This window comes from Battus philenor, unplaced genomic scaffold, assembly GCF_028537555.1.
Source record: "Battus philenor isolate CCGP_79_NKW_IND1 unplaced genomic scaffold, ilBatPhil1.0.hap1 SCAF_14, whole genome shotgun sequence".
NCBI classification, from domain to species: Eukaryota; Metazoa; Arthropoda; class Insecta; order Lepidoptera; family Papilionidae; genus Battus; species Battus philenor.
The window spans coordinates 1,333,557-1,353,159 of NW_027181676.1; the positions used below are offsets into that span (position 1 = coordinate 1,333,557).

General features: G+C 39.0%; 1 protein-coding gene across 1 annotated transcript; it reads left to right on the forward strand.

Annotated features, from left to right (window-relative positions):
- The first annotated feature begins 950 nt into the window (after positions 1–950).
- LOC137918493 (uncharacterized) lies at positions 951–18,054 on the forward strand. Its single transcript, XM_068761315.1, has 16 exons — positions 951–1,057; positions 1,182–1,377; positions 3,561–3,759; positions 4,589–4,748; positions 5,519–5,680; positions 6,692–6,846; positions 7,534–7,764; positions 7,838–8,036; positions 8,436–8,613; positions 10,659–10,829; positions 11,456–11,594; positions 12,619–12,798; positions 13,961–14,087; positions 15,111–15,248; positions 15,999–16,159; positions 17,875–18,054. Exons 1-16 carry the CDS (start codon positions 997–999, stop codon positions 18,052–18,054), a joined length of 2,637 nt encoding a protein of 878 aa, XP_068617416.1. The 5' UTR covers positions 951–996.
- Positions 18,055–19,603: the final 1,549 nt, after the last annotated feature.

Consider the following 19,603-nt stretch of genomic DNA (forward strand, 5'->3'; position numbering starts at 1 on the left):
TTCTAAAAATTTGTTCGGCTTGTGTTATATGGAAAAAAATTGAGTTTTATTTCTTTTTATTAAATTTTACCAATAAAGTCTTCCAAACATCTATACGAATTTTCGTGCTTCTGAATCTATTTTCTTGAGTTAATTCTCCTTGGATTAGTTAATTTTAGGGAGCAAATTTATGTTATCCAGTATCGAATTAAGGACCTAGGGCGTTGTCCCCAAAAAACACGGGTGTGTTAAACTCCCATTGCGAAACATTTCTTCTTAGTAAAATGAGTTTGTGTAAAACATTGTGAATCTCCATGTATGTGATTAGCCGGTTTGGTTGACTCATATTTTCACACTGTAGCAAGTTTTCTACCACAAAAGTAGTAACAAATTCATCCTCCTAATTTTAGCGACCGAAATTAAATTTATCACCCTAGCGTTAAAGCTAGCAAAAATAGTAATCAAGTAATGAAGATTACAAAAAATAATATGAAAAATAGAGCCGATAGACACAGCGTACGTGGACCAGGTGGACCGACGAAAAATTTAAGGTCGCAGGAAGTCACTGGATGCGAGCAACATAAAACCGGTCATAGTGACGATCTTAGGAAGATGCCAATGCCCTGCAATGGGCGCCCATCAACTGAAAACGAAAAGGTAAATCAAAATCTACAAATTGTACTATCGAAATTTCGAAAAATATTTTTTTTTCAGACAAATTATATTGTTGGAAATAAATTAAAGTTGCCAGCGTTTTGTGCATAACATGTTAAACTAAGACTCCTATAGTTACCCCGCAAATGATTCAAGTAACTCATCCAAACTTTAACTAACAATTTGTTATTTGGCAGAATGTTGATTGGTTCTAAATGACGTTTATTTTTAAAAATATTAAGTGTTTATACATAGTCTAATATCTAAACGTCACTGTCGTTTTTAGATTGTAAACATATATTTTTGTTCGTCAAATTCTCCTTTAGATCTGGCTTATTAAAAAACAGTTATATTTATTCAACGATGTCTCTATTCCCGGCTTATTCCCCAAATGTATTAACAGAGAACAAAGACGATGAGCAAGGTATATTATAAAGCACTGTTATAATATAAATTAATTACCGCCGGTTATTTGATTTTTTTGTTCCATAGAAATTTTCGATGCTGGAAAGTTAAATAAAACTAATGTAATAATTGTTCTTTATTAGTGCGGTGGGAGTCTGATCCTCCGTCCGAAACCAATGATGTAATGGAAGCAGAGCTTTTGGCGAGCGACGTTGAAGAAGAAACTGTTAGTAGACGTGTTGAGACAATACCAGCAAGCAATGATGACTTTTACGTTGATTGTAAAATGGATTGTGGCAATCTGAGAGTCTCAACTCTTTACTATCCTGGCAGGCCACAGTAAGTTTTTACATCAAAATAGTGTTTTCTCACTGCCTTTTTATTTATATATTCCTTTGCACATCTCTCGAAGTGATTACCGTTACTGCACCTGTTTCTGCACTAAATAATGCTCTTATATATCTTAATTGTAAATGCTAACAGCAAAACAAAACAAGTTTACATCAGTTACATATAATATAGCTTAAAATTAAATGTTTGTCTATTGTAACCACACACAGTCCTTGCCATAGTTATGCTACTTTATGTATTGAATGTTATAAATTAATTATACATAAAAACAGTGTAAATTGGCTATCTATATAATAATGAAATTACATATAAACAATTTATGTAAAATAAGTGATAGACTATATTTTATATTTCATTACAATAATATTATGATGGAAAAAATGCATGCTGCATGCAAGTGTTTATAGAGGTTCTTGTCTAGTGATAGCACTTATTATTAATTGTATTAGGTGTTTATGGAGAGTGCTTTTTAATTTATTTAATGCCGTTAGTTTTAGAGTATGTTATTTCTGACAATACAGAATGGCAAAAAGGCCATGGCAATACAGAAGAATGTTGGAATGGTACATAATTCCAGATCCAATACTTGCTAGGTTCAATTAGAGTTTATATTTTTGTGACCTTCATCACTTAATCTAGAATTATGTTTTGTTTAAGTTTTGAAAAAAGTTTTAAAGTGGTGAATGTGCGTGTAGCCAAACTGTCTACATGGTTTGCAATAAAACAATTTTTTTTAAATGTTAAATAGAAAAGAATATAAAAAACAACATATCAAACACATACACACAGACATAGAAAAATATTGGAGAAATAAAATGCTATCGACATAAAATTTTTGGCTACCACTTGATACTCTTCATGTATATATACTTTAAACAAAATCACACATGATTTGCTAAAAGCTTGTTGGTTAATTAGTCAACAAAAAGCTTTAAAGCTTTTACAGCTGTGTGCAATCATCCTGTATTAAATGACTGAAATATGTTACAATAACTTGAACTTCTTCCCGAAACAAGTGTCCACACAGTGTAACAGGAACTTAAAGCTAACAGGAGGTATAAAGCAACACTGGAAAGTCACCCTAAACAATTTGCATGCAGCTGACAATACCACAGATAATCAACTGAAAAAAATCTTTGACTGAAAAAAACAAATGTTGGGCTAAAAATTCTTTCAATAAAACACAAATTAAATACAGAGATATATCTAATGTGAAATGTATTCTAACCATTTCTTATCATTTGCGAAAACCTTGATATATCTTCATTCAACTTACCGACCTTGTCAGAAAAAATCTACAGCAGAACCTTATAATGAGTTGGCCCTAGATTATTTTTAAACCTCAAGGTATTTAACGGTCTGTAGTCCTTGGGCAGCAATTCAAAGTAAAATAATGTAGAAATTAATCAATAATTGTCTTGAATTATATTGTTTATATGAATAAATTTTAACTGTTTTTACCTATATGAAAAATTGCAAATAATTATAAAACACTGTCATTATATGCAGCTGAGAGAAGAAAGATCCTATCAAACAGCGGCAATCCCTCTCCCAACTGTCTGTGCTCAATAAATGGGAAAAACAAAATTGTAAACCAACCACCCTAGTGATACAAATTAGAATAAAAAAAAAACATTTTGTATCATCCATCACATCTGTTAGGTTTATGAACTAATTGAATGAATATGAATGAAAATATAGAGGAAAAACAAAATGGCTCTTAGGCTTCATTCTGGACATCAGCAAAGTTTTCATATCTCATGTAAAAAGCAGTTTCCCAATTGAAAGGTTTATGGTGCAATTTAAGATGTACAAGAAATGCTAGAGGAGTGTAAATGTAATCATATCTAGGAGGCTCTGTGAGGCCTTGGGATGTCTGAACCCAATGTGGGGTTTTTACAAGCCATATTGTCAAAACCTGAAACTGAAACCGTTAGGCTGATCTATGACTGTCAGGGTCTCCCAGCAGGCGTACCTTATAATTTTTAAGAATGGAAATTTGATTCTATGGTGTTGGCATGTGATTTAAAGATAAAAATCCTGTCAAAATTATGATTAAAAAATCATTACATTGTGTTTCTGGTGTTCCTTATACCTATTACATATAGATATAAGGAACACCAGGAACACAATAATTATCCTGTATAATGTGTAGTATTTTTTGTTTGCAGGTACGAGTCAAGCACGAGGCGTTTGGACGAGGGTCGACAGAGTGGAAAGGAAAGAAAAGCTCGCCGTCGATACTTCAGGAAGCGTGTACCGGATGACCCTGACACAGCAGCCGTTGCTGAACGTGCATCAGCATACCGACGTCTCCTTGATGACTCACCACATGATGTCTCTCTTTGGGAGAGATATATTGATTTCATGGTACGTAACAATGGATTATGGTTAGGTTACCCACCTTTTTTGGTCTACTACTCCCTTTACAATAATAAATAATTCCTATACCAATTAACTAAATAGTCAATAATACTTCCACGGTTGAAGCTACATACCATGGATAAATAGGGCTGGTTTGAAGCGCTCTGTATCCTGCAACTTTCAACCATGTTGAGATGTCCTATGCTGCTCCTGTATCCGGGATGTGCTTTCTACAATAGCAAAGCGTTAGGGAAAATCGTGATGTGATCCTTGACCGGGAGATACCGCGGTCAACCACATCGCGCAAAGGGCGATCATAGGGTTTCTTTTAGTGGGTGGGAATCCCTCTGAACCCTGTCCTCCCCCCAGAGGTGGAGTATCTTGATTCGGAAAATTTCTTAGGAAAACAAAAATAAAGCTGTGACAATCCTTCAGCCCGGGTTCACTAGAATAGCGCTAAGGTGTACTTTCGTAAGAGGCTACTAAAATCCTCAATGCAAACCCAAAGAAGAAGGGCAGGAGAAGAAGAGCAGCAACTTGGGTCAACAAGGTCTCGTGTTGCTTCGGTACAGCAAGCATGGCGGAGTAGGCACAGCTTCATAGATGTGCTTTGGCATAGTACTAAGTACATAGTAAAACTACTAAAGATTATCATCGAGAGGTTTTAGCGGGTAGGAATCCCACATAAACCTGTTCTTCCTACAGAAGACAGAGTATCTTCTTTCCATCCATAGGATTTCTCTGCCAATACCAAAAAAAAGGTTAGCTGTGACAGTGATATAGTAAAAAAACCAAAATAATCCCGACAGTATTGTATATTTTGATAAATATACAGGAGCGTTGCGCTTCGGAGAAGGAAGCGGTGGAGGCGGTCGAGCTGGCCGTGGCGAAAGCCGGTGGCTCGCGGGAGCTGCGCACGCGCATGTACGCAGCACTGCGACGCACGCTGCCATCGCAGCCATACGCTGAACGTCTTCGCAATTCCCTGGCCAAGGGTAAGCTATATAGATCAGATGGACACTGTTGCCTTAAACTTCTATAGTGAACATCAGAGACCAGAGCACAAAACACGATCTCGTTGTCGTTTCAGACCGCATAGGCCTCCGTCAACGATATCTATGGGAGGATGTCGATCGAAGTTTGATATTTTGGTATACAGGCGACGCTGTTGCCCATACTCTTTAAACTTATTTGTACAGTGACAATACTATATAATTAAAGTAATAAAATGTGATTTATATGAGATTGTATCCTCAGTCCACTCTATTAAAAATATCTAGTAGTGGGGGAGGAGGTAGCATATAAATAACAAGCGGCGACGGACTGAGCTCACTCTGTGTTTGGCACTAATCGGTGTAACATAACTGCTGAAGATGCCCCGTGGAAGGGTGAAACACGTGTTGAGTAATTTGGCGGTGGCGGTTGTGTGATTCGCATTGTTTACCGCATACGCATTTATCAGCGGGCTGGCGGGCGGTGCATTTTAATGCACGACTACCACTGCATGTGCGGAAGCGGCTAAATATTGATCCTTTTCTTTCTTAGGATGGACTTCCGCAAGGTAACGCCTGATTCCATTAAATATCAAAAATATTTATTGAAATTAGCTATGGTCAAGTCTATTTGCGCATGCAATAGGTAAGCATATTTCTAAAGTTTATGTTAAATTTATATAGTTTAGCTATTTGTGTCTATTTAAAATAAATATATTCCCTGTTAAAATTAATACTCTTGTACCTGGTAATAATAATCCGTGTATTAATAGAAAGGGATATGAACATACGACTGGAGCTCTGGCTGGAGCTGATGCGTGCTGTGGGTTCGGCAGCGGAGGGGGGAGTGCAGGCTGTCACGTCCGTGGTGGGGGCCGCCCTCAACGACACACGTAATATGCACTCAGCCTACGCAGACCTCCTCTACGAGTATGGTCAGTATTCATACTAAAATCTTTTGGACATATTTTTTGGTCTAACCCTGTTTACATCCAGCGATTTTGACTATGGTGACAGTTCACCTAATGAGGGTTCTACCCACGCCAGGTCTACCGTCTCGTGGTCGCCAATCCAACCTTTCAGCCCCAACGGTCGTCAGTCGTACGAGCAATGCGAGCTTTCACTTGTAAGTTATGATCATCGTTAAGGGGGAGTACAGTCTGATATTGGTTGCCGTGAAATTGGGATTTTCTCTCATTCTTCATGACGCACGATCATTAATTATAACAAATGTCTGATGGTGCTGAAGTCTTCACTGCTCGTCAGGTCACTACATGAATGTTGAAGTGATTTATTAGCATGATGGCTTTGGTTCAGCCGGTAAACACCCACTGCAAGATATATGCCACCCCCAAAGATCGCCACGATGACATGTTTTGCGCGGCCTCCAGCGACTTCCATCAACCTTAACTAGGATGTCGGTCTACCTAGTGGAGGGCTTACCCACGCTGCGTCTACCGGCTCGTGGTCACTTAAGAAACTTCCAGTCCCACTGCAAAGCACAGACTTCTCACAAAGATATTTAAAGGGGAAATACCATAATCGCCATGTTTGGCAGTCGAGTTTGCTATCGCTGTGGTATAACGGTACGTAGAGGGCGTTACTGTTCATCATCTTGTAACTTGTTTGTGAGCAGTGGCAATCCTATATAATTAATGCATAGTGTGATTAATATAAGATTATGTCTCGGGAGTCGAAAACGATCGCATGTCTGTCTACCTTTGGACAACCAACGGCTTCTTAACGTAGTGGAATATTAAAGTGAGGTATTGGAAGAAGCCCTGGACTTTATCTGTTAAAAGGTCTTATTAAAAACCGTTTAGCGCTCGGTCACTTCTATGTATGTATTATAATGATTCATGATACAAGTTAATAAAGCGATCATACGTATTTTACTAGCCTACAAAGGTTTTTAACACGGTTTCAGGAGTGTAATTATGTTGCAGGCGTATACATCCGCTCTGGTGGGCTCTGGGAGCAGTTGGTGCAACTGATAGAACTGGTGGCGGCTATGAACTTCCCACGCGGTCCCTTCCCACCGCCCAGGGACCACGAGCTGGAGCGCCGCGCGGAATTACGACTCCGGGACATCGAGGATAAGGTCCAATCAGTCTTCTATGGATTAGTTATAAGAGAACTCTATCATTATATATTTTTGACAACAGATGGCGCTCATAAAAAATATTAATTCATTAATTTAGGAGTATTGCGTAAATATTAATGTAAACATCTATAATCTATAAATCTGGCTTCCGTGGAGATCCACAACTTCAGCTCGTTTTGTAAAGAAAATCACATGAGAAAAATACTATTGAGAACATATGTAACTACATTCTTCTTATCCTTTATCTTTCGCTGTTTTTTTTCCTTTACGGTCGTCCAGGAATGAAAAACGTCAGCTACGATTCTGTCTTCTGTCTGTTCTTATCTTTCGAAGTAATTCGTCTGTTGTGAGCTAAGTCGGAGAAATTTCCCACAAATCAATGTCAAGAAAACACTCTTTGTCCCACAAATCGACGTCAAATTGAAACTATTTTTTTTTCCATAAATCAACGCCAAGACGACACTCATTGTCCCACAAATTAACGCCACGAAGACACTGTCCCACAAATTAACGTCACAAAGACTCAATGACCTGTAAATCAAAGTCAAACGATACTGCTTGACGCTGATTTACGGGAAAAGGGGTGTCTTCTTCTTCACGAAGAAGCTCATAACAGCTTAGCTCATAACAGACAAATTGGTGACTGTCACCGGGTTGATAGTTAATAATAGACAATACACACAGGCCATAGACAGCGGGCTGCCGCTGAGTGCGGTGTGGGTGCGTGTGGAGAAGGCACGAGGAGCGGCGCATTGGAGACCATGTGTGTCAGGAGGCGTTGCAGGGAGCGTTGTAGACGATGGAGGGGATCCACAGCGCACGCCGCTGCCTCATGACGTTGCTGAACTGTTGCTGCCCGTTGTCGACCCTCACCAGCTGTTCCGTCTCTCTGTTCGCCTTCTCATGCTGGCTAAGGTAACCCACATTTGGACAAAAATGCCCATATATTAACAAATTTGTTGCTTCTATATATATAAACTTGTATCAGGTGCCGTTGGTGTGTGGGAATGGATGGTCGGGACGCGGCTCGCTGGGTTGCCGATGGGAGTGTGTAGAGGAACTCCTCCCACTGTTGAGCGAGGCACGCACGATGCACGAGCAGCACGCTGCCCACGCCAAACCAGCGCACGCGCAGCGGCTATTGGCTCTCTTCCTGGATCCACCACACTACTTCACCGACGAATACGGTACGGTTTAACCATTTATTATTTCAACCGTAAGACTATCAAGCGGCATGTGACCTTGTGAAAGTCTACTCCAGAACTTTAAGGTACCAGCGGCAGTTCTGCACGTTATGTGCACTGCACTGCCACTTCAACCGCCATTAGAAAAGGATGACAGAAAGTAAAAAAGAAGTCGAAATTCGATGTTAAAAAATCAACACAGCTGTTAGTTTGACTGTGACTATACAATTAGGTTTGTAATACACTGAAGTGATCGATTAAAAATGGAAATAAATGTTATAAGAAATGATAATATGAGATTTAAAAAGGGAGAAGAGATTAATAAGCGGGTGGCCTTACTTGTATCAATTAGTATGTATGTATCTGGTCACTGTGAAATTAGTTTTCTTAAAATTTTTTTAGGGTATCTGACCTGGGTGACCGCGTTGTGGGAGGGTGCGTGTGAGTGGTCGTCGGGTTTGCACAGGACCGCGCTGCTGTGCTGGCGGCTGCGTTGGCTGCGAGCGCTCGTGATGGTGGCGGACGGTGGTGGGGATGCGGATAGTGGTGCGGAAGTTCAACGCATGCGCAATGATGGAAGGTTCACTTAATTTTTTTAATTATTTATTTCCAAATTGGCCTGTTAATATTTCATAAATTTACATTCACTTCATCGAATAAACTAAAAAAAAATGTTTACATATTGTAAACGTTCATTTACAGTGACCACTTGTGTAGTTCATGAAAAAAGTCACAGAATAACCCAATTCGATACAAACCAGAATTAGTCTGGACATAGAGGATATCATCATCCTTCACGAGGGTTCCAAACGCGCGCTGATCAGAGTAGTGCCCACCACAAACTTACATGGGTTTTCTTTATATGATCACTTTTAATTCGATGATTTAAAGATTCTCCGCTCCACGTGTTAATGCTTGATAGCCCAGCGGTAGAGGACTGAGATTTGCGATCATAGGTAGTCGATTCGATTTCTGGGATATAGTCTTATTAGACACTACTCACAAACAAGTTTCCAGAGGACGGACGGCAGCGACATCTGCATCATACCATACTGCGAATGCCAACCCGCTTGCCAAGCGAGGTGATTATGATATATTCCTCGTAAATATCTTTGTGCTTAAAAAGTCTTAAAGGAAAATTGTTCCAATAATTACGTGAAATCCATGGAACCCTGTTGCTACGAAAAAAGTAGATCCATAAATTCTATCTGCAATAGAAAAAGAAGCTTCAAAATATTCGTACGCTTGAAAGATGGAAAAATAGATTCCTAATATAATAGTGATGAATAAACCTTGAGTTATTTGGGAAAAATTATTTTCTATAATGGCATGGTATATTCCTCGTAAATATTTTTGTGCCTGTCTTACATTGGGAGTTATAGGCTGAAACGTTGTCACAAACCATATTCTTTCCCCAATTAGAGTATTGTTACGTACCGTGGGTTCTGACTCGGAATGAAACACCACTGGTTCACAAGGAGTCCTTTATTCATAAATCAGATGGTCACCCTACTTTAACATACATACCTTCGCTTAGTCCAAACTACGCTTCCAAATAGCTCAAGAAATTACTGTCCAAATAACTTACCATATAGTCACTTTGTATCACTGATCGTAGATATTAATCTTATAACTCGAAAAACAACACTGAACTGTCGACAAAGGGAGTACGCTTATACTACGGATAAGGTTGTAGTAAGTTCGAGTAACACGTGGTAAGAATTTTCGAGAACCGTACACAAAAATTTATTACTTCAGGATCACGCGTGTTCTTGATCCTAGGGTTCAGTGTTTGTTGTTTAGAGGGTTTAGAAGTTTTTAAAATTAGAAAGTCGTGGTCACAATGACCAGTTGAAGTAAGCACTTTGGAACATACGGACGCATCTCTACATTGCTTTTGTTTAATCTAACAATAACTACTGGTCTATTGAGACAAGATGTTAAGTTCAAATGTATCTTCTTGGGATAGGATCTTGTCTATTTAATGGAATCAGGCGTTATTTTGCGGAAGTCCATCCTAAGTTAGAAAAGGATCAATATTTAGCCACTTCCGCACATGTAGTGGTAGTCGTGCAACAAAACGCACCGCCCGCCAGCCCGCTGATAAATGCGAATTACACAACCGCCACCGTTAAATCACTCAACACGTATTTCACCCCTCCACGGGGCATCTTCAGGAGTTATGTTACACCGATTAGTGCCAAACGCAGAGTCTGACTGACTGACTGGCGGTGCACTTTGTTGCACGACTACGACTGCATGTGCGGAAGTGGCTAAATATTGGTCCTTTTCTTACTTAGGATCTTGTCTGTTATATGTAAGCCTATATATATGTAGTACACACAGTGCGATTATATATGAGCGTGTGTGGTAAGGTAACCACATGGTAACTTAAATAAAGTCAACTCTAAAAGAATGCGTCATAGTACATTTTATCAAAAAAAAAAACCTAAGGATAGTTCGCGCTTTGTCAGAGAGCGACGGACAATGGTTATGCGTTTCAGCGATTTCTAATCATTTTGAGTGGTTTTCTTTGTGAAACACTACCTTTAGCTATACTGTGCCAATTTTCTGCACCAAAATAAAGTCTTTATAACCATACCCATAAAGTTCAATTTCCTACAGGTCATTACTGCGGCGGTTAGCAGGGTCTGCTCCGCTACCGTTCGCAGAGTGGGCGCGGCTGGAACGAGCTGTGGGCGGGACAACGGGAGCGGTGCGGGCCGCACGACACGCCCTCCGCGCCGCTCTCACAGACCACGACACGCCCCATCATCATATCTTGTATATAGCCAGGTACAGATTATCACCTTTTCTAACTCTGATATTGATTCATTTAAAGGTCTTTAGTGATGACATTTTTTGAAAATTAAGCCACAAATCATAAAAGGTTGCAAAAGCTAGAAATGCTAACAGTAGCCAGCAGCAATCAACTCCACTCTACTCGATAGCAGATGTCCACTGCTGGAAAAAGTTCTGCTTAAAGTTCGTCACAATTACCAGCCCTGACCTGCCCGCTGTCAAGGACTTCCCGCGAAATTGACTATGTCGTCCCACTTAGTAGGACACTGATATACAGCTATTTATATATGCATGGTTGTGCGAGTGTGCCAAGGTCATCAACGTAGCTCGAAGAACTGCTTGGCTGAGTCGGCAGTAAACTGGACACATTGCTGATGCAGCCTGATGGCTGTTCGAGCCGTAGAGTTGAGTGGCGATCACCGGCTATGTGGGTGAAACCTGTACTAGATGGACGGACGACTTAATCAAGATCACCGGAAGTCGCTATGGATGGCAGTGGACATCTATCAGCTGATATGATGATGATATATAGTCATAAATATGACTCTACCACCTGGTTGGAAGGATCTTAGGAAGCTGATAGCAAAAATAATATTTTATTCAAATACAATCGTATTCAGGGTTGTTTGTGAGGTTGGTGATGGAGACGGAAGACCTGGCGATGTGGGACTACCCGCGCTCATCGCAGCCGTGCTCCGTCGTCCGGACCTGATCGACGCGACCCCTCAACCTGCTGATGTGGAACAGGCTTTGAGACACGTGAGTCTTGGAACTTATTTGTCTTTGTTACCTCGTGTGGGTCTTGTATTATATATATACATTAAGGCAAGTCTGTGTAGCTGAACTGTTTCTACTTTTTTATGGTCCCCGATTTTGGGTGACCTCTCGTTCTCTCCTACCATAATAAAGTGAGAACGCGTGATCCTTTCTCATTATTAATATCTTCCCTTCATTTCTCTTCTCTTTCTTATACAATAAATTTTATTCCTTTTCTTACCAAATAACTTTTCTTAACAAATTTAACATTCAATACATTTTTATGATAATCTTCTATCACGAAACTTTTCATACATTCTTGTAGGTGAAATACTTTACCACCATTTTTCTTCAGAAACTATTTGATTTCATTGCCATGTCAATAAAGAATCACTAATGAGTAAGTAGTTTATTAGATTTTTTTTAATCAGCCCTTATGTTTTTTTTTTTCAAATTTGTTTTGCGAATCGATTTTGAACCGGTTTTTCAAAAATGGCGACCATTTTATCCGTAACTACGCCACTAGAGTGAGAGAGAGAACCGACTTTTTGCGTCTCTTACTGACACTGCAAATTACGTTGCATTTTTTCTTATAAGTTGAAGTTAAATTTTTATGTGTAGACTTATACATTAGATTGATACTTTTAACCAGAAAGATTAAAAATAACCCTTTATGTGATGTGTACGTATATGTAATAAAGTTCCACGACATCACCTTTCTTTTTCTTAATTTTTATTATTAAACAAATCTTATTTCAATTGAGTTTTTAGAGTAGTATTGATATTATATTTTTAATTTCATTTGAAAATAACAACTGTCGTGTTTCTTGTATTATGCCAACTTGAATAAAGATATTCCGAATTTTGATTATATAATGAAAATTTTCTCGAAACATTATTTTATTAAATGGTTTCGTTTATATATATATAACCATTTTTATGTCATCAAAACCAACCATATACAAAAATACATTCAATAGACAAGAGATTTTATTACAAGTTTACATGTTCTGTATATATGATGTAGTGTGAAGAACAGTGTGAACTGCTGGAGCGAGGGTTCGAGTCTGATAATGGCAGGGCGGAAGCTGATGAGTTGGAGACGCTGATGCCTAGTGTAGCAGAGTGGGGTGCCGTGCGTGCGCTACTAGCGCCCCCTGCTCGCCGCGCAGCTATCCTGTCTCAACTCCTCGCAAATCCTTACACGGTATGTAAAATAAATCACATTTATTTTCATTTTTGACTCTATCTTACAGCAGACTTCTAGTACCATATATTTTTAATTTTTTTTATCGGTTTCTCCTGTTTGGTCTGGGTGAGGGACGTTTCAATTTCGGGCAATAAGCCTTTCAGATATATTTTTTACATTAACATTCGACTTCTTTCTTCCTCCACAATATCTTTCATGCTGTTTCCCTCTTTCATCATTCTTCTCTGTTCTCCAAATATCACAGATTATTAATAACATTATTATTTCCTTGTTATGTGTTACTTCTGTATCTTACAATTTATTATATTCTACAACTAATTTATTATTATTCATCTCTATTACTTTTGTTATATATTTTTAGCCAGTTCTAATATTGTTTTGTTAAACCACGGCTTATCTATGCTAATTTAAACAAGAGAAAGAGAGTTCAGAAGAGAAATTAGGAGTTCAGCAGAAGATCCAAAGTCACTGACGTAGGTAGAATGATTGCTCGTATGAAGTGGTGATCGGAGCACATCACTCGGTGTAACCGTTGGGGCCGAAAGGTTTTTTTTAAGGCCATGGGTGGACAGGAAGGATAATTAATTCATATAAAAACTTTTACCGTCACATTTTCTTTAATTCCTTTCCATACCTTATTGCCTTTCATATATTGTCTCTCAACCTTCCTTAAAATTCCTGGAAGCTACTGAGGCTGTAAGATTCTCGAGTGGCGACCACCAGGCGGTGGATGCGGCATTAATAGGTCACCACTAGGTAGACCAACGACATGGCGATCTTTGGAGAAGGCCTATGTTTTTTTAAATTTTTTATACATGCCCACGTTTGTGGGGCTTCTCGTACCCCCCTATCATATTGAGGACAGGGATTTTTTTCTGTTTTTCTTTTCTTATCACTCTCCTCTTTCGTTCTTCACAATATTACTCTTGTTCTTCCATTTTCTCACTATATTACTCTTCTTCTCCGATTTTCTTACCATTCATTTACGAAGGAGAAGAAAGAGAGACGAAATGTGAATGGAATCCTTTTGGTAACACAGTACAGTTTCAATTAGCCTTTGCCATGATGTGGGCGTCTATGGGCTGATGTGATGATAATTTAACAACAATTTTGCAAGTTATGATTGGATCCTTACATTATTATCACCTGTTGTGTTCAGGGTGGCAGTGCGACAGCTGGGCGGTACTGGGAGCAGAGTGCATGCGCGTGCACAGCGACCACGCGGTCGTCGGCCACAGCACGCGCCCTCGTGCAGCACAGCCCACACACCTACTATCTCGCTGTTGGTCAGTCAACCGCATTCTTCTCCACAGTGAACTACTGGCTGACATGTGTAGCTTCGACCTACCACCAGTTTTATCTTACTTAAGTACACTGAGAAGAGTAGGCTTAATAACGACAACTTTTTTTAGTTTCGGTGGAGGAATCCTCTGCATGGAGTCTGAGAGATCGTGGAGTCTCCATTAGGAACTTTTCAATATTGCTACAGTTCTGTTCTTCACGGTACCCCTAAAAGCCTTATGGTGCCATTGCAACGGTTTAACACCGAGTCTATCCATCGTCTGCCTCAGAGAAGTTGAAGCTGGTGGTAATTTAAGGCCCCCATCCTAAATACCACCATTCTCCGGAGAACCGTCACAAGGCGCGTCGGGGCTGACGACTTTATCTCCGAGTAGGATCTGTTCTGTATCACAGAAGGTCATGATCCTCCAAGTCGATGATCAGCCCAGCATTACCTGCAGACATGGAAGGGTTCTGTCAGATCTTGTCCACCAGGATCCGACTGCCATGTCCGGTAACAACGACACCTTAAATCAACTCTGATATGCCTGGTAAATGTCAAAGATGAAACTTACAATTAAAACTGCACTCACACTACGGTGAATAAGGTGGAGTTTAAAAATTGTTCAAAAATAGTAGAGTTATACCCTTCTCTGCAGCTATGCTACTCCTCTTAATAGAAGAGTATCGGAATATTATCATTATAAAAATACCGGATGTTATGTTAATATTCTACCGATTCGATTCACAATAGAGAAATAATTATATTAAAATTTATGTGTATGATTTTTGGACATGATGTACAATATATTGATTGATAGGAAATAATTATGTTCTGAAAGTTCTCGAGTATTGGTCACTAGCTGGTACACGCAGCGAAGATATTTGAGAGAGGCTTATGCCGAAAGGGCGAAACGTTTTGTATAATCAAAGATGTACATTGTATTATATTTCCCTTGAAGCTTATGGTGTACGATTGCAGCTTTTACACTTATTTACAATCACATTGCTTGTTTTGTTTTATGCAGCGGGCGCAGGTGCTCCGCTATGGGCGCGTGCGGGGCTCCCCGCGGACAGGGCGGCGCCGTTGCCGGGGGGCGTGGCCGCATTCGCTTCACTACTACCTGCCTTGTTCCGGGCCATCGATTCAAATTGGGCACCTCTGGGTATAGTCGTCTTTAACTTCGTTACGGAGTTTTGGGTGATGATAATGTAACTTTTTGATTAATATATTAGTACACCAATACCTCGTTTTGCGTCGTTTCGTTTTGCGTTTTTTTTCGAAGTTACGTCGGTGCTTAATTGGTACTAATTTTCACTGTGCGTCGTAAGATTTTCGAGGTTGCGTTGTTTTGGGTTCGAGTCTGCATTTTCTTTTTTTTTTCAAAAGATGGCAACACTTTTGTTTCTAATTGCGCCATGTCATCCAAACCCGGGGATTCCCTTTATAACTAAAAATCAACGCAATTTTAATACAGTTTTATTTTCACTTTGTTTTGCTAATTTTGGAGTTTGGTTTCAATAACGTAGTGTGTTGTGCTTTTTTAAAAAGAGAACAATAAATTTATATGAATTTTAACGTGTTGTTTCGGGTTACAAAAAAGGTATATATTTTTCCAATTTATTTATTGCCAGAGTTATACTATTTTTGTTTTTTAAATGTTTACTTTGTACAATTTTCTTTTTAAAAAGTAGTATTTTCGTAACCCTGGAACCACCTATCTTCGATCTTTACATTGTTTTCTATAGAAAATCTTAATTCACTTTGCGGCGTTTCAATTTGCGTCGTGCTTTTTTGGAACGTAACCACGACGCGAAGTGAGATATTAGTGTACTAGTATTTTGTACGTGAAACTTTTTTTATGTGGTAAATATTAAACGCACAAAAAAAGGTTTTGAGTGAATTTGTGTTGTAGAGAGTGAGGTGTTCGCACGTGGCGCTCGGCGGGTGCTGACCGAGAGGGTTGGCTGCGGTGCGCTGGGAGCGGCGCTTCGCCTGGAGGCAGAGGGACATGCAGCGCGCCCTCGCCTGCCCCACGCCCTCTACGCCGCTCTCGCCGCTGCACCTCAACATAAGGTTATTATACTCTATGTCATAAAAGGACCAATATTTAGCCACTTCCGCACATGCAGTGGTAGTCGTGCAACAAAGTGCACCGCCCGCCAGCCCGCTGATAAATGCGTATGCGGCAAACAATGCGAATCACACAACCGCCACCGCCAAATCACTCAACACGTGTTTCACCCCTCCACGGGGCATCCTCAAGAGTTATGTTACACCGATTAGTGCCAAACACAGAGTCTGAACGCATTTATCAGCGGGCTGGCGGGCGGTGCATTTCATTGCACGACTACCACTGCACGTGCGGAAGTGGCTAAATATTGGTCCTTTTCTTACTTAGAATGGACTTCCGCGAGGTAACGCCTGATTCCATTAAATTATACTCTATTGCTGGGGTGGCCAACCAGCTGTTCGGAAGCGCCATACGGCTCTTTGAAAGATTATCTGTAGCTCGCGATAAATATAACAGAGTTCGCTTTTCGTTTTTATGTAACTATATTATAAAAAAAATTTGTCGTTTTGTATGTTTCAATTTTTTTAAATTGCTGTAATATATTTAATTTCAACGAATATATTTTTTTATATGTTATTTTTTCTTAAATCGTTAAAATTTGCGGGTCGCGAAAAATTTCAAATTTCGAAAATTGGCTCGTATTATCAAGGCGCTTGGAGACCCCCGCCCTTTTGTTTAAGGAGCTGATGTCGTTGTCGCTAAGGTAGTTAAGAAAGGCAGCCTTATACCAGGATGCACTTGATTACCAGGCCGACTTAGACCAAACATTATTCTTCTTTTGAGTCAATAAATGCCCACTGCAAGGTATAGAACTCCCCCAAAGGTCGCCACGATGGCCGATCTTGCTGCCCGCAACCTTGACTATGTCGTCGTTCTACCTTGTGTGGGGTCTACTTACGCCGCGTACACCACTTGCGGCCGTAAAAGCCTCCTTACCGATGAAAAAAGAATACACCTACTAAATTTTAAACATCGAAGCCTTACGGTTCCAGAGATATCGTGATGAGTCAGTACATACATATGTGGATATCTCATATATTTATATATATATATGTGTGTGTGTGTGTGTGTGAGTAAACCCTAAACTGCCCTCTCCTTCATGTCTCTCATCTCCATCGAGCGATAAGATCGACTTGTACCTATATATAAATAATTTCTTATTCCATTCACATATATATATATATATATATATATATATATATATATATATATGTGTGTGTGTGTGTGTGAGTAAACCCTAAACTGCCCTCTCCTTCATGTCTCTCATCTCCATCGAGCGATAAGATTGACTTGTACCTATATATAAATAATTTCTTATTCCATTCATATATATATATATATATATATATATATATATATATATATATATATATATATATATATATATATATATATATATATGTGTGTGTGTGAGTAAACCCTAAACTGCCCTCTCCTTCATGTCTCATCTCCATCGAGCGATAAGATCGACTTGTACCTATATATAAATAATTTCTTATTCCATTCATATATATATATATATATATATATATATATATATATATATATATGTGTATGTATGTATAAAGATTTTTTTGTAGTATTTTAAATTGAGCTTCAAGATTTTGGTTATATTTTATTTATATAAAAATTTACAATTTTATATATATATATGAATTTATATATATATAAAAAATCTTTATATATTTCTCGTCACATAAACAATATATGTTGACAGTGGCTGTACGTGCGTGGTGCGGTATGGTGCGGAGGGGAGGCGGGGGCATTAGCCGATTCACTTCTGGAAAAGCTGCTCCGCCTTCACGCTTTACCGCATGAGCTGGAACCTCTGGAACCGCAGAAGCCGGTCCCAGCAGACAGAACTCAGACAGAAACACAGAGGGCACAACAACCTTGAATTTTTCTTGACAGCTGATAATCGCTTGTCTTGCAGGGGGAATAGTGGGGATCCATTTCCCACTTATGATCACTTGTGAACATCAAAAGAAAAATGCTAGAAGAAATATCTTAGACATCGAGGAAGCCAAGAGGGTTCCAAACGCACCCTATCTGAGAAGAGCCCACAGTAAACACAGACGGGTTTTATTGGTAATATCTTTCTAAATTAACTTAATTGTTAAATCAATTGCTTTCCAGGCATGCTCACTAAAAATCTTATATACAGTATGTTCTTTTTTAAAAAAATATATTACCCAGAGTTTTATGAACTTTTTGTTTAATGAATTAATTATTGTTTTATGATTCCAAAATATAATTGATTGCATGTAAAAAATGTCTGGCAACATTTTTCATATGAATGTAATTGCATGTTCAGTATATTGTTTAAATAAGTAAATACCTAATAAGATTAATTTAGAAAAAATATATTATATTAAAGTAATTTATGAATTTAAAGTCGAATATGAAATAAATGTGATTAGCAATGTAAAATAAAATGTTTTAATTTTTGTTTTATTTACCACTAGTGTGGACAAATCTTTACTTTTATACAACCGATGATGAGATATCTCCAACAAAATTAACATTATTTACAGGTAAATCAAATAGTACGCAAGCACCGGACTAATTTCAATTTCTCAGCTGTCAGTCAAAAAAAGTGTAATATATTGCAATAATCACCCAAAAAATACTTTGTAACCTCTCGATTGATATATACTGGATAAATGTCTGGAGTTTCTTCATCCACTTCTATCAGCGCTACCATTAGCCGTTGATTGGTGACGCCACCTACAAGACCATCACGCCCGTCATATTCAGACGCCTTGATACCGGGACATCTGCTCTGGTCTCCGGACGACACGAGGATCTAGACATCATACAAAACATTTCTCCGTTTGGAAACCCTCAAGTAGTGGTCAACCACTGTGGTGGTAATAGCAATCGACCAAGTCGTGGTTCCGCTCTCTCGAGTGCTCAAGAATCAAAATGCTAAATGTGTATTATCGTCTAGTGACACCTGAAGCAAAGTCACCCTTGTGAGCGCCTTTAAACCTGGTCGCTCTATGGAGCGTCTCTAAGAGCGCGGCGGTTTCCGAATTCGGTGAAATTGTAGTATGTAGCAGTTCGTATTGTATCTTCCCAGAGATCCATTCACTACCTTTAAAAAGTTTTATACTAAGTACCTTGCCCTCTGCGCCTCATTCCAAGTCCAAAAATCTACTGTTTTTTTTTGTTAGAGACAAAAAATTTCCAGCAACCGAAAGTAAAGCTTGATGTAATGTAGCTCCTTGCCGTCAAAGTTTGATGTCCGTTTTAGAAACTAGGCAATCGTTAGCAGTTAGAAGTTTAAGTTCCAAATGTTTACTTTAACACGCTAAAAACTTATATAAGTTCAAAGTCAGGGAGAGTCCATCGTGCAGTTATAGCCCAGTGGTGGACTAGACAGTGGTGCACGCGATAACGACCTTTCCCGTATTCGTAAAAAAAATATAAAGAGTGTTGAGTTC